The 15,019-nt window shown below is 43.6% G+C and overlaps 1 protein-coding gene across 4 annotated transcripts in view; it reads left to right on the plus strand.

Moving 5' to 3' along the window:
• The window catches only part of LOC127430465 (netrin-G2-like), an 88,794-nt gene that overhangs the window by 38,103 nt on the left and 35,672 nt on the right, over positions 1 to 15,019 (plus strand). For all 4 annotated transcript variants that reach the window (XM_051680247.1, XM_051680248.1, XM_051680249.1 and 1 more), the window contains exons 4-5: positions 10,819 to 10,991; positions 14,607 to 14,642. In XM_051680247.1, coding sequence (XP_051536207.1) covers positions 10,819 to 10,991; positions 14,607 to 14,642 — 209 coding nt within the window. The remainder of the gene's footprint in view (positions 1 to 10,818; positions 10,992 to 14,606; positions 14,643 to 15,019) is intronic.

A 15,019-nucleotide genomic window follows, 5' to 3' on the forward strand; every position in this document is an offset into this window, starting at 1 on the left:
TGTTAATAAATTAGTGTTAATAAAGTCATAATCAGCCACTGTAGTCGGGATTTGCATGAAAGTGAATAAAATGCAAGTGTTATTTCACCAGGAAACTGCAACAAAACATAGAATTTGTCACAAAAAAGTCAGTTCGCAAAATTTTTGTTATAGTAACGTTCATTCTATGAGACTAGGTTTCATAAAATACATACAATGACATTCATACAAGCACACAGTCATACATGCTGCAGCAGTTACACCCATACAGTGTTACCCGTTACAGGTAAAAAATAAAAAAGCAGCACAACTTTTAATACTCACTCACACACACACACTCAGTGTGTACGGATGAAGGTAATTTCTAAAAGCTCTGTGTAAATTCCTCTGGATTTTGAGCATGTTTTGTGACCTCGTGACCTTAATGCTTTTACAGTGTGGCATTAAGGGCAATGGCCAAGTCTTAGATGAGGGTCAGTAAATAATAAGTCTTACGCACAGACACATGCTAAGACGTGCACAAACACACACGACTTCCGTGATCCAGTGTTGGGAAAGCTACTTCAAAAGTGTACTGCTGAACTAAAAATGGTCAAATCTTTACATAAAAGTACATATGTACATTTGAAAAGTACCAAAAATAAATGATGAAGGCCTGGTAAAAAGTTTCCAGTTCAGTTTTAATGTGACCTTAAAAGATTTAAAATCTGTTAGTTTTAAGAAAAATCAATTCCTAGCACATGAAAGTGCCCGAAGTTGAATAAACATCCATATATGAGAGAGAAGACATTTTAGGAGAATCCACACTACACCGATACTCAAAAAATTAGCTTGTTGCTGGAAAAAGTTGCATCACAGGGCTCCAGACTGCGACTAAAATGTGTGATGTTGTGATGAGCTCGCTGCACTGCACGCAACAACAACAAATCCAGCGCGAGAGAGTCATGACCAAATTACTCTTGTGAACCGGATCTTTTTAATGAATCACCAGAAAAGAACTGAGGGTTTGAACTCATATATATATATATATATATATATGGTTTACACAAGGTGCAAACATTCATTGATGCTCAAGAAGACAACACACTACTATATGCATACTATACTTTATGTAAATACTTGTAATGTAGATTCTGAAGAGCAGTACTAAATAAAATAAAAAATCTTATCTCTTATATTTGTATAAATTATGAAAGGGGTGTGAACATTTGAGACAAAAGGGAATGTAAATTATCTTCTCAATTATATATACTGTTTATTAAACCTTCAATGAATGGGTTATCAGCTGTCTTCCTTCGGCTTTCTATCTTGTTTCTGAACAGCAATCTAAATCGAGTAATTCTGTGATTTGGTGACTAAAAACAGCCATTTGGCTCCTTAATGTTTCAGTTTAGGAGCCATTGGCTCCTTAGTCATTTTTGATTCTGGAGCCCTGCATCGTTTTAAAATCAGTATAGTAGTTGTGTAGTTGTTTAAATGTACAGTAGTTCAGTTAATACTAAGAGTTAAATCACTTCTTTTAGATAGTTACTGTTGTGATCAAGCAATCATATGCACATTTACAGAGCCAGTGTGTAACTTCCTGAGTCTGAATGGGGAAATGTGTGGATAGATAGATGGAAATATGGGAATGTATGCAGATGGGGGAGGAGAGAGAGGGTGAATGAGTGGGAGGTGGAAGGGATCGCAAAGGGAATACCACTCTCACTGAAGCGTGACTGAGGAGCAAACCAGACAGGCCGAGCAAGAGATAGAGAGAGAAAGAGACAGAGAGAGTTGAGAGTGTGTGAAAAGCAGAGGAAAGACTGTAGAATGTAGTATTGATCTTCTCGCAGTCGAATGAAACAACAAAACTCAACGATTAATTCAAAACTAAAACATTTGGATGAATTGCTGTGATCAAAAGATCAGTCTGTTTATGAAACAAGTAAAGAAAAAGTATGAAAGACAGAAGAGAGAAAGAGTGTGTGTGTAAGTCTGAACAGGCTTTATAAGCAGCCAGCAAATCGATCTCCACTTGTAGCCAAACAAATTTATGATGTACAAACGAAAACTCTTTCATGTCCAATTAGAGAGAACACATGTACAATCAGACCCTCGACAAATACTCTTACACATGCTGAAATAGTGTGCACACCTGACCAACACACACATTTACTTACTGTAGCTATCTAAATGAGGAGAAATCATAGACGTCTATTGTTTAAATATGTGACCTGCTCCATCATTTTGAATCACTGTGACCCAGAAACACATTTTGAGTTTTATACGCTAAAGTAAAATGGAAAACATTTAAGAGTGTTTCTTCATCTTTGGGCACTTTTATGTCCCAGGGGTTGATTTTTATTAAAACAAATTTCAACTTTTTTTCTTTTTGTTATATGATGATCTCATATAAAAATAATTTGGAAAATTTTTTCCAGGCCTTCATCATTTATTTGTGGTACAATTATTCCTCAATTGCCTTTAATGTACAGATTTTCCTGTTTTTGCCTTGTCCCAGATCCAGACTTTCAATATGAAACTATGAAAATTCATTATAAAAATACAAATTATTACATGTTTAAAACTATGATGATCTAAACAAACAGTAAAATAAACTGTCAATATTTATTGAGTGAAAATTATGTATATACTGTACATTTGTAAAGATTACGACCCACAGTTGTGGTGTAATTTCCACCACACAAAACAATTTTCCCTCTATTAAATTTGTTTTCAAATGTTAGTGTACTTGTTAACCAAGTATACTATGAAGAGCATGCTTGAGATTAAATATGTGACAAGTTATGTTTGGAGATAACAGAAAATTCAAGGTAAATATCACTTGCATCATTTCCAGTCAAGCTGTAATTTTTCCAAACTATGCAAGAAGTGTGAAAATGTTATGTAATTATGTTACATAATGAAGTTAGCTTTAGCACAACAAACCAGTCAGCCACTTTATTTCAAAAACTTACTTCATGACATACAAATATTATATAAATCTCCTGTGGTGCATGTCCAAACACTGATGGACATCATCAGTACACTTAAAAAATACTGAGAGTGTGAAATTTTTAAATAAGTCTTTATCTTGAAGTCCACAGTGCTGAAAGTGCCGGAAGTCGAAGAAACACCCTTAAATAATTACAAATTTTGCCAAGTTTTAACTGACATCTCAATGATTTGGAGTAGAAACATAATGTATTTATCTTTAGAAAGCTAAGACGGTCCTTTATACTTCAGTGCATAAAACTCAAAATGTGTTCCTGGGTCAAAGTGACTCATAATGATGGAGCAGGTCACATATACAGTATAATATTTATTATAATATATGTACAGTATAATATCATATATAATATATTTATGGATTAGGCCTAGTGTATAGTTTGGTTCTGTACACAGGAATTAGGATTAGGATTCAATTTGTTAAGATTTTATATGTTTGGCGAATCAGTTTGATTGTAGAATGCAGTTGTCAGTCCTGTAAATAAATTAACTCTGTGTACAGAACGATATTAAGCATATGACTCCATTCCAGGATTACTTCACTCTTTTATCCTTCTTTTCTACTGCTCTGGAGTGTCTCAGAGGGAATGAATTGCTCATAATGAGTTGCAGGAAATGCAAAAGAGTGAGAAACTGCTGGGTCTCTATCATCTAATGAACACAGTGTTAAAGGAGAGGAGAGACATAACTCAAGACAGACTAAAAAACAGAGAAAGAGATAGAATATGATTGAGTTATTGGCACCTGATGATCTTAGTGTGGCTTCATGTTTGTTCTGTTTGTTTGTTTGATTGACTCATCATAAGACCGCATGCATAATCCACATCCAGAGAAAGACAGATAAACAGATAGACTGAGAGAAAGATAGACAAAATGAATTTAAAATTCCAAATAGAATTTTTAGTTCCATTTAGACCTAAATTTGTACAGTCTGATGTCATTGAAGAGCCTAATTAAGTTCTATAAAGAACTTTTTGTTCGCAAGTTCTATAGAAAACCATCTACATTCACAAAAATCAACTTGACAGCCTGTGCTTGAAGGTAATTGAGAAATTAACAAAAGCGAAGTTGACTCTGAGAAAAAATACACTACAGTACTACCAGCCTGGGTAGCTCAGCGAGTAAAGATGCTGATTACCACACCTGGAGTCGTGAGTTCGAATCCAGGGCGTGCTGAGTGACTCAGCCAGGTCTCCTAAGCAACCAAATTGGCCGGTAGAGTCACATGGGGTAACCTCCTCATGGTCGCTATAATGTGGTTCACTCTCGGTGTGAGTTGTGTGTGGATGCCATGGAAAATAGCGTGAAGCCTCCACACACGCTATGTCTCCGCGGTAATGCGTTCAACAAGCCATGTGATTAGATGTGCGGATTGACGGTCTCAGACACGGAAGCAACTGAGATTTGTCCTCCGCCACCACGAGGACTTAGAGTGCATTGGGAATTGGGCATTACAAATTGGGGAGAAAATATAAATAAATAAAAGATTTCACTACAATACACCCATTACTAACAGGTGCATCAAATCAAGCATACAGTCACTCTCCTTAGACAAAAATAGGAGAATGGGGCATAACAGAGTGTTTTTGTGCACAAAACGCTGAGGACAAAGTGAGGTCCATAAAGAAATGGTTTATCTGATAACTTCACTGTCCAGCACAAAGCCCAGAGCTAAACCCTAAATCAGCTAAACCATTCATTTATTTTCAAGTGTGGCTTAAGTGTCTGAATACTTAAATATTACTGTAGGAATCAGAGAGAGCATGTAAGAAACCTTGACTAACCATGCAAGTCCATTTGAGGACAATAAAATTATGTCGATACTTATAAAATGGTATGTGTAGTATATAACCACTTAAAAGTCAGCATTGTACAAATATCTGTACCTTATTGTAAACTAAACGATGTCTGTCTATTCAAGAAATAAAGAAAGCACAAAAAATAGTAGAACAAAGAGGATCAAATGAGAATGCTATTGATATTTTAGGGGCATTACACATGACTTAATACGTTTCTAGTTCTTTAAAACACTTTAAAACTCTTTTTGGTTGTATTTGGAACCTTTGTTTGTAAGTGTGATCATCAAAGAACATACTGAGGCCTGATGAATCAAGGACACATCACACTACAGACAGACAGCTCAGTTCAAACCAGAGCACTTCAGTACACAGTAACCCACAGTGGAAACCTTGTACATCTTTGAAAGAGTGTTGGTGTCAGAGAACATGGTAAAGAGAAATGGAGGGAAGGAGAAAGAGAAGAAAAAAGTTCACAGGCAGCGGAATAGAGAAAGCATGAAAAAAAGTGTTTGAGAGAGACAGATGAGGGTTGGCCCAAGGTACAGGACGATGTTGTGAATATTTGATGCTGATGGATCCATGCTCACTCCAGCGGAACAAACTGGATTGGAGCTCAACAGTACCACACACAAACACACACACAATACTGCTCAGGTGGAAAAGTCTCATTTAGGATCAGGGCCATTTGGTCTAACACAAATGCTCATTTCTGCTTTACTGGACCCAATCTACACCAGCACACCTGCGTTCCTCTCTCTCTCTTTCTCTCGAAGCATTTCCACCTGTCAACACATCCTCACACCTGTAATTTATATCTCATGACATTATGTGTTCTTAAAGGAATACTCCAGGATCAATTCAAGTTAAGCTCAGTCGACATATTGTGGGATAATTAAAAAAATTATTTCAACTCGCCCCTCCTTTTCTTTAAAAAGCAAAAATCGTAGTTGCAGTGAGGCATTTATAATGGGGCCAATTTTTGGAGGCAGAAATGTGGAGTTTATAATCTTATAACAGCACTTACATTAATTCTTCTGCTAAAACTTGTATATTATTTGAGCTTTAAAGTTGTTTAAATCTTGTTGTTTTAAAGTTGTTTTTACAGTCATTTTAGGTTTAACTCCAGGCACGTTTCGCTGACAGAGAATGTTTGCAGGTCTCCTACCCTCTTGATGGAGATGAGCGCAGTCAGGAGGGCAGTCTTCAAGGAGAGTGCCTTAAGCTCGGCTGACTGCAAAGGCTCAAAGGGGGCTCTCTGTAGACCCTGAAGAACTACTGAGAGGTCCCAAGAGGGAACGAGGTGCGGTCTGGAGGGATTCAGCCTCCTGGCGCCTCTTAGGAACCTGATGATCAGGTCGTGCTTCCCTAATGACTTACCGTCGACTGCGTTGTGGTGTGCTGCTATGGCGGCAACGTACACCTTCAAGGTGGAAGGGGACAGCCTCCCTTCCAACCTCTCCTGCAGGAAAGCACTGATCCGACTGCACATCTCTGGGGGTCTTCCCGTCGGGAAGAACACCACTTAGCGAACAGATGCCACTTAAAGGCATACAGGCGCCTCGTAGAGGGGGCCCTAGCCTGAGTAATCGTGTCTGCCACCGCAGTTCTTCCACGTCTTCCACGTCCTGTCCAGGGGCCAGACATGGAGATTTCAGAGGTCTGGTCGCGGGTGCCAGAGGGTGCCCTGTCCCTCAGAAAGAAGGTCCTTCCTCAGGGGAATTTGCCGGGGGGGGGCTGTCGCGAGGAGGTCAGTAGGGTGCTACCAGGACGACCTGCTCCTCATCCTCCCTGACCTTGCACAGGGTCTGTGCAAGTAGGCTCACTGGGGAAACGCATATTTGCGAGCCTCGGTGAGGGCGTACCAGAGTGGGCAGTGGGAGGATTTTTGGGAGGCGAACAGGTCCACCTGTGCCCGTCCAAATCGACTCCAAATCAGCTGGACCACCTGAGGGTGGAGTCTCCATTCTCCCCTGAGGGTAATTTGCCGTGACAGCGCGTCCGCTGTAGTGTTGAGGTTGCCCGGGATGTGAGTGCTCGCAGCGACTTGAAGTGCTGCTGACTCCAGAGGAGGAGACAGCTGGCGAGTTGTGACATACAATGAGAGCGCAGACAGCCTTCGCGGTTGACATATGCTACCGTTGCCATGTTGTCTGTCCAGACTAACACGTGCTTGCCCTGGATCAATGGCCGACACCTCCGCAGGGCGAGCAGAATTGCCAACAACTCGAGGCAGTTTATGTGCCAATGCAGTCGTGGGCCCGTCCACAGGCCGGTGGCTGCGTGCCCATTGCAGACAGCGCCCCAGTCCATTTTGGAGACCAGTTTCCCGTGCCTGGAGACCAGTTCTAGAGGAACACCTGCCCGTAGAAACGAGAGGTCGGTCCAAGGGCTGAAAAGACAGTGACAGACCGGCATGATGACCACGTGATATGTCCTGTGGCACCATGCCCATCTCAGGACTCGAGTCTGAAGCCAGTGCTGAAGCGGTCTCATATGCATCAACCCGAGCGGGGTGGCTACCACCGAGGATGCCATATACCCAGGAGCCTCTGAAAAAGTTTAATTGGAACCGCTTTTTTTCTGTTTGAACGCCTTCAAACAGGCCAGCACCGACTGGGCGCACTCGTTCGTAAGGCGCGCCGTCAAAGAGACTGAGTCCAGCTCCAAACCGAGAAAAGAGATGCTCTGAACCGGGAGGAGCTCTTTTCCCAGTTGACCCGAAGCCCTAGTCGGCTGAGGCGTGAGAGCACCAAGTCCCTGTGTGCGCACAACATGTCTGGAGAGTGAGCTAGGATTAGCCAGTCGTCGAGATAGTTGAGAATGCGAAACCCCACCTCCCTTAACGGGGCAAGGGCAGCCTCTGCGACCTTCGTGAAGATGCGAGGAGACAGGAACAGGTCGAAAGGGAGGACTTTGTACTGATACGCCTGACCCTCGAATGCAAACTGCAGGAAGGGTCTGTGTCAAGGAAGGATCGAGACGTGGAAGTACGCGTCCTTCAGGTCTACTGCCGCGAACCAATCTTGATGCAGGACGCTCGCCAGAATGCGTTTTTGCGTCAGCATCTTGAACAGGAGTCTGTGTAAGGCCCGGTTCAGTACTCGCAGGTCCAAGATTGGCCGCAACCCACCGCCTTTTTTCGGTATGATGAAGTAGGGGCTGTAAAACCCCTTCTTCATCTCGGCTGGAGGGACAGATTCTATCGCGCCCTTCTGTAGGAGGGCAGCGATCTCCACGCGCAAGGTAGCAGCGTTTTCGTTCTTGACCAAGGTGAAGTGAATACTGCTGAACCTGGGTGGGCACCTGGCAAACTGAATCGCGTAGCCGAGTCGGACAGTCCGGATCAGCCATCGTGACGGATTGGAAAGCGCAAGCCACGCATCCAAGTTCCGCACCAGGGGGACCAAGGGGACAACATCGTCGGACGTACTGGCTGGTGGGGCCTTGCGGCGGGGCGGAGCTCGAGGTGCCACACCATGTTGTGGCCGTGCTGAGTCTAAGGACATTGAAGCACTTACCTGGCTTCTTGTGACCACCCCTGGAACAGCCTGGGACGGGGGAGGAAGAGGCCTGTCCTCGTAACCCGTGGAGACTGCCATATCGGGGGCGGCTGTGTGCCACAGCTGGGCGCTCAGGGGCGGAAAGACCACCGCTGGAGCGCCAATCCTGCAAGGAAAAACCCGTGAACGATAGTCGTGATGACGACTGGGTATATGACCCAGGGAGGAAGGAAACCGCTCTGAACTGTTGGGTACCGCAACCACTTGGGCATGCGGCGAAATCAAACAAAAAGGCAACAAAAGATTTTCCACCCGGCCCTCCACCGGGGGATGGAGTGGTCTTCTTACCAGCTCCAGGTGAGTGGGTTCCTTCGTCCTTGGGTCGCCTGTCTCAGGGGTGTTTTGACGACCTCCGTGGGTTCTTAGGCGCTGATTGTGAGACAGGTGGCGTCTGCTTCCTTCGGTGGGCTCCACGCCGGGGCCGGGCCGAAAGGGCGGGCTGCGGCGGAGCCGGTGAAGTCACCGCAGGGGAGCACCTTTGGCGACGAGCAGACGGGGTGCGGGATCTTGAACCGCGCTGGGGCAGGATGTGCCGGATAGCCTCCATCTGCTGCTTCACCGCCGAGAACTGCTGGGCAAAGTCCTCGATGGTGTCGCCGAATAGGCCAGCCTGGGAAATGGGGGCAGCAAGAAACCGTGTCTTGTCGACCTCACCCATCTCGACCAGGTTGAGCCAAAGGTGGCGCTCCTGGACCACTAATGTGGCCATCGTCCGCCCGAGAGACCACACCGTGACCTTCGTCGCTCAGAGAGCGAGGTCGGTCGCCGAGCGCAGTTCCTGCATCAAATCTGGGATGGAACTACCCTTGTGCAGTTCTTTCAACGCCTTGGCTTAGTGGACCTGCAGGAGAGCCATGGCGTGCAGGGCAGAGGCGGCTTGTCCAGCAGTGCTTTAGACTTTAGCCATCAGGGACGACGTGAGCCTACAGGGCTTGGACGGGAGCTTAGGGCGTCCGCGCCAGGTGGCGGCGCTCTGCAGGCATAGGTGCACCGCTAGCGCCTTATCCACCAGGGGAATTGCCGTATAGCCCCTGGCTGCCCCGCTATCGAGGGTAGTGAGAGTGGGGGAACTGCGGAATCGGGGCCGGGCAGTAAAAGGTGCCTCCCACGATTTCGTCAGCTCCTCGTGCACTTCCAGGGAGAAAGGCACTGGAGCGGGGCATGGCTGCTTTGAGCAGCGCTGCGAGCCCAGGAACCAATCATCAAGCCGCGAGGGTTCAGGGGAGAGCGGAGGGTTCCACTCTAACCCGACGCTCGCGGCTGCCCGGGAAAGCATGTCCGTCATTTCAGCATCAGCCTGTGACTGGGCAATCGTCCCCGAGGGGGGAGCCCAGCTGAGGCTTCTGCGTCCGACTGGACAAGCCCGCTCTCCGATGCTGCGCTTGAGAGCTCATCATCTTCGCGGGCTCCGAACAAGAAGCCAGACTCGCCGTGAGATGAGCCGGCGAACTCATCCGGAAGCCCGACTGGGGCAGACGAGCGTGTTGGGGAATGGGAGGTCCGCGGGGGGATACCCGGCTGAGGCGATCCCATTGGGGTCCCCAAATTGCCCCCAGTGTTAGCCACGATGGCCTCATACCCATAGGTAGAAGGACCAAGGCGGGGAGCCGCTGGGGTACGTTGCCATGGTCATGTTCTCGCAATGAGAACATGAACCATCCACAAATGCTGCCTCCATGTGGGTCGCGCCCAGACACGAAAGACAGCGATCATGACCATCCGAAGTTGAGAGATAACGACCGCAACCAGGAACCCACAAACACACAATCGGAAAGGCATCTTTAAAAAGACGTTCCGTGTGTGCCGCTCTTTTAGAGAAATATACTCTTTTAGAGGAAAAAGCTCTTTCGGAAACTATACTCTCTTTGTTTTCTGCCGAAGCACCCAGGGGCGTTCTCTGCAGTGCACCAGTGCAGAGGAGGGAGAAGCCGCTGAAATGCGCCGTCAGATCCAGCAGAGATGAATGAATTGTAGAATTCAGCTCAGTGAGCATGACCGTTCGGCTCCGAAGAGAAAATCTTAATGAGTGGTTGCATACCAGCTCCTTTTATACCCGTATGTCCAGGGGGGTGGCATGCAAATACCACTCACCAATTTTCATTGGCCTTTTATCAAAGACCAGATGTGTCTCGGGCTCCCAAGAGTGACCCCTAGTGTCACTACATCGACACAACGTTGAGTGAGTGACAGATAGGGAACTGGATATAACTTTACACAGAAAAGGTCAGAAAGCGATTTTATCACTTTAAAAATGTTAACACATATAATGTTTGCATCTTTGAAACAGTATTTACGGATTGTCCCCCATTCACTTCCATTGTAATTTTCCATTCAGTTCATTCGAATCTTGAAAGCGTCATTGGCAGGACTGTATTACAGCATTACCAAAGCAATAGCCATGAGAACAAAAAGTGCAATTAAAGCTTTAATTAAATCTCTCTCTCTCTCTCTCTCTCTCTCTCTCTCTCTCTCTCTCTCTCTGTAAACAGGTGTCAGTGTAATCTTCATGCATCTCAGTGCGTGTATGTGGACGGCAACTTGCAGTGTCAGTGTGAACACAACACGACTGGACAGGACTGCCAGCGATGCAAAAAAGGATACAAAGCCAAGACCTGGAAAGCAGGATCGTACTTACCCACACCGAACGGATCCCCCAATACATGTGAGCAAAACACACATGTACTGTAGATATAAAAGATGGCCTGAAAAAGGTTGAAGACCCCTGCTTTAAATCAATCTTCTCTATATATCTCTTAATTAAGCCCATCATACTGAAATTTTCTCATTATTTTCTGGGTTCAGTGAGACCTTCTCCAGAATCTTTACCCAAATACACTCACAAAAATGAATGGCTACCCAGCAGCCTGGGTCTGATTTATGTTTGAAGATAAAACAAAAATGATCAGTAGGGACTCAAAATAGTGTAAAACAATATTGAGATTTGAAACGATGGATAAAACAGAAGAAAGACAGAGAAAAGGCAGAGGATGACAAAGAGACTGTATTTCCCCCTCTTCTGTACAGTATCCATAGGGAGATCCTTTGGAACTCAACATCCCTCCATTTTACCAGCAGAACTGATGATAAAATAATAATCTAGGGCAGCAAACACACACACACACACACAGACACAGATGAATTCAGCAGACTGCAGCCCTCAACTCTCACTCACTTTGCTTACACTTACACACTCACGCACACACACACACACACACACATACACACACACACAGAAGTGCGCTTGAGCGCTGCAGAGCCTTTTAGACTTCACAGATCTGTCAGTTCGCAGGAAGATCAAGACTGCTGGTGTGGCGGCCCAATTCCCAGAGAACAGAGAAGCGCAGACGCATACTGCCTTCCCAGCCTACAGAATGTTCCGAAACACACAGCACTCCAAATGAAACTCACACACACACACTCAAGTTCAGTGACGTAGCATGTGTGTGCACCTCTGTAAAGAAAACCTCCCAGCTGTGCACTAATCACTGACACTGAAAAAGAAATGCGCATAATCAAACACTAGCTCTGTTCCAAATCCTAGTGAGCAGCCTACCTAGACAGTATTTTAAGGTATCATAGGCTGCATGCTCAAAGGCGGCATCACGTTTATTCTTGTGGTGAAGGAAATCTCATGCATTGCAATAAGCTCAGTGTAAAAATCCACACATCCACACTAGAACGCCATTTTCCTCCACAAAAAACTGGTGTTTCGAAAAGGAATAGTTTACCCAAAAATGAAAATTCTCTCATTATTCACTTACCCTGATGCCATCCTAGATGTGTATGACTGTTTTTCTTCAGCAGAACACAAATTAAGATTTTTAGAAAAATGTTGATGCTCTGTAGGTCCTTATAATGTAAGTAAACGGGTGCCATCAGGCTGCTGGCTGTTTGACAGTCCAAAAGGTATTTAGGCAGCATAAAAGTAATCCACATGACTCCAGTCGATCAATTAAAGGGATAGGTTCACCCAAAAATGAAAATTCTCTCATTATTTACTCACCCTCATGATATCCCAGGTGTGTATGACTTTCTTTCTTCACCAGTACACATTTGAAGAAAAATAGAAAAATTTCTTAGCTCAGTAGGTCCTTAAAATGCAGGTGAATGAAGATTTCTCTTTTGAAGGTCCAAAAATCACAGTTAGCATAAACTTCATCCATACGACACCAGCTGTTAAATTAATGTCTTCTAAAGCGAGACGATCGCTTTTGGTGCGAAAAATATAAATATTCAAGTACTTTTTTTAACTCTAAATCATGCTTCCTGTCGGCAGCGGTACACGCGTTTGATGTAATCGCATTGACATTTGAAACACGCTAGAACTGAGACATGTGCGTCACAGCCGGAAGAGCAGCGCTGTTTACAAGTGAGAAGGAGGAATGGTTTACAGTAGCTTGGTTGATTTTGATTTTGATCTGTTATTATATGTTTCTTTACTCACAATTGTGCATTTGTATGCTAATCCTGGATGTCTCAACCGAGTAGAGAACATGAGATTATCAAAGTATCCATGGCAACACGAATACGTCACACGAGTGACCGCTTGGATTCCACCCTTTACTGAAGCGTTGGATTATAGTTAAAAAGTACTTAAATATTTAGCTTTTTTCTCACCAAAATCGATCGTATCGCTTTAGAAGACAATAATTTAACAGCTGGTGTCGTATGGATGACGTTTATATGATTTTTGGAGCTTCAAAAGAAAAATCTCCATCCATTTTAAGGACCTAGTGAGCTAAGAAATTTTACTATTTTTCTTCAAATGTGTTCTGGTGAAGAAAGAAAGTCAAACACACCTGGGATATCATGAGGGTGAGTAAATAACGAGAGAATTTTCATTTTTGGGTGAACTATCCCTTTAATGTCTTCTGAAGCAAATCAATAGGTTGGTGTAAGAAACAAATCGGTAATTAAAACATTTTAACTTTAAACTGTTGCTTCTGGCCAGTGCTGGGATGACTAACTCTCCCGTGACATTCGTTCTTCTGTTGTATACAAAGCGCACACTTCCGACATCTCGCTTGAACGCACCATAGCGCTTACATCACTGATGTGTCGACTGCTGGCAGGAAGCGAATTTTTGAAGTTAATAAAGTTTTCATTGTCGATTTGATTCTTACACCAACCTATAGATTTGCTTCAGAAGACATTAACTGATCGACTGGAGTCATGTGGATTACTTTTATGCTGCCTAAATACCTTTTGGACCGTCAAACAGCCAGCAGCCTGATGGCGCCCGTTTACTTACATTATAAGGACCTACAGAGCTTCAAAATTTTTATAAAAATCTTAATTTGTGTTCTGCTGAAGAAAGACAGTCATACACATCTGTGATGGCATCAGGGTAAGTGAATAATGAGAGAATTTTCATTTTTGGGTGAACTGTTCCTTTAAGCCTTATTTATAGAGTGGAAGGAGATGAACTTTTTACGCCTCATTTTAAAATTAGTTTGTTGAGGAAAATAAATAAATAAATAAATAAAGAACGGAATATCCAAACCACACAATAAATTTTGTATTTCCCTTAAAAGTTTTGCCTTCTCTCCAAAAAATGTGTTCCCTCGCAATGTTTTGTGTTCCCTTTAAAAAGTTTTGTGTTCCTGCGCAAATGATTTGCGAGCTCTCACAAAAAGTTTTGTCCCCTAAATGAAGTTTTACATTCCCTCACAATAGTTTTGCATTCTCTCTCTCACATAGAGAGAAAAAGAAAATGTGTTCACTTGCAATAAGTTTTGAATTCCCTCAAAATTGGCCTTATTCATGAAACATGAGCAGAAAATATGTAAATGCATTCTTTCGTAAATTGTACCCTTGAACTCAATGGGACAATTTACGCAAGAGTAGTTTTACTAACAATTTACACACAAATTTGTTCTGCTCGTGTTTCATTAATAAGGCCCAATGACCTTTGCATTGCCTCGCAATTATCTTGTGTTACCTTGCAAAAGCTTTATCCATCCTTTAAGAAAATGAACCATGGTTTTACTAATGTAACCACAGTTCAACTATGGTATTTGTAGTAAAACCATAGTAACCATAAAATTTTACATAGTTTTACTTCAGTAACCATGTTTTAACCATGAAATCTGTAATGTTTTAAAGTTTAAGTACTTTTAATAACTTGAAACAACCTCTGTGCTCATGCCACAAGATGCTGAAATAGCAGCGAGATGTGTCACAACATAGCGCATGTTAATATAGAAAAACAGTTACAAAAAAGAGCAGAATGACACAAATGAATGACACATTTACATTCTATCTTTATTTCTCTCAGGTTCTCAGGCCCTGGCTGGTTCTTCTTCTGGTTCCAGTAAGTACAGAACCCTTAACACAGGAGAGGATGAGTTCTTTCATCCTCTCTCTCTCTACCTAATATGTCAATCATCTGTCTCTCTCTCTCTCTCTCTGTCTCTCTCTTTTCATTGTCTCTGTGCTCCATCCCTCGTTATGTCTTCTTCATTTTTCATGGGCCTCCTGTCCCGCTGCTTTCATCATCATCAAAACTCAGAATCTGCCCACACTTCAATGCAACATCAGAGAGCAGGAGAAAGACAGAGATAGAGAGAGATAAAGGATAGAGGGAAAAGAAAAAGGAATGATAGAAAAGCAGAAAAGATGGAGTGATTCCTTAAGGGTTCGAGCAGAAGGAGAGCAATTAGGGATATTCTCTGAGGACACATCCCCACA

Source organism: Myxocyprinus asiaticus, chromosome 40 (assembly GCF_019703515.2).
Source record: "Myxocyprinus asiaticus isolate MX2 ecotype Aquarium Trade chromosome 40, UBuf_Myxa_2, whole genome shotgun sequence".
Taxonomy (NCBI): domain Eukaryota; kingdom Metazoa; phylum Chordata; class Actinopteri; order Cypriniformes; family Catostomidae; genus Myxocyprinus; species Myxocyprinus asiaticus.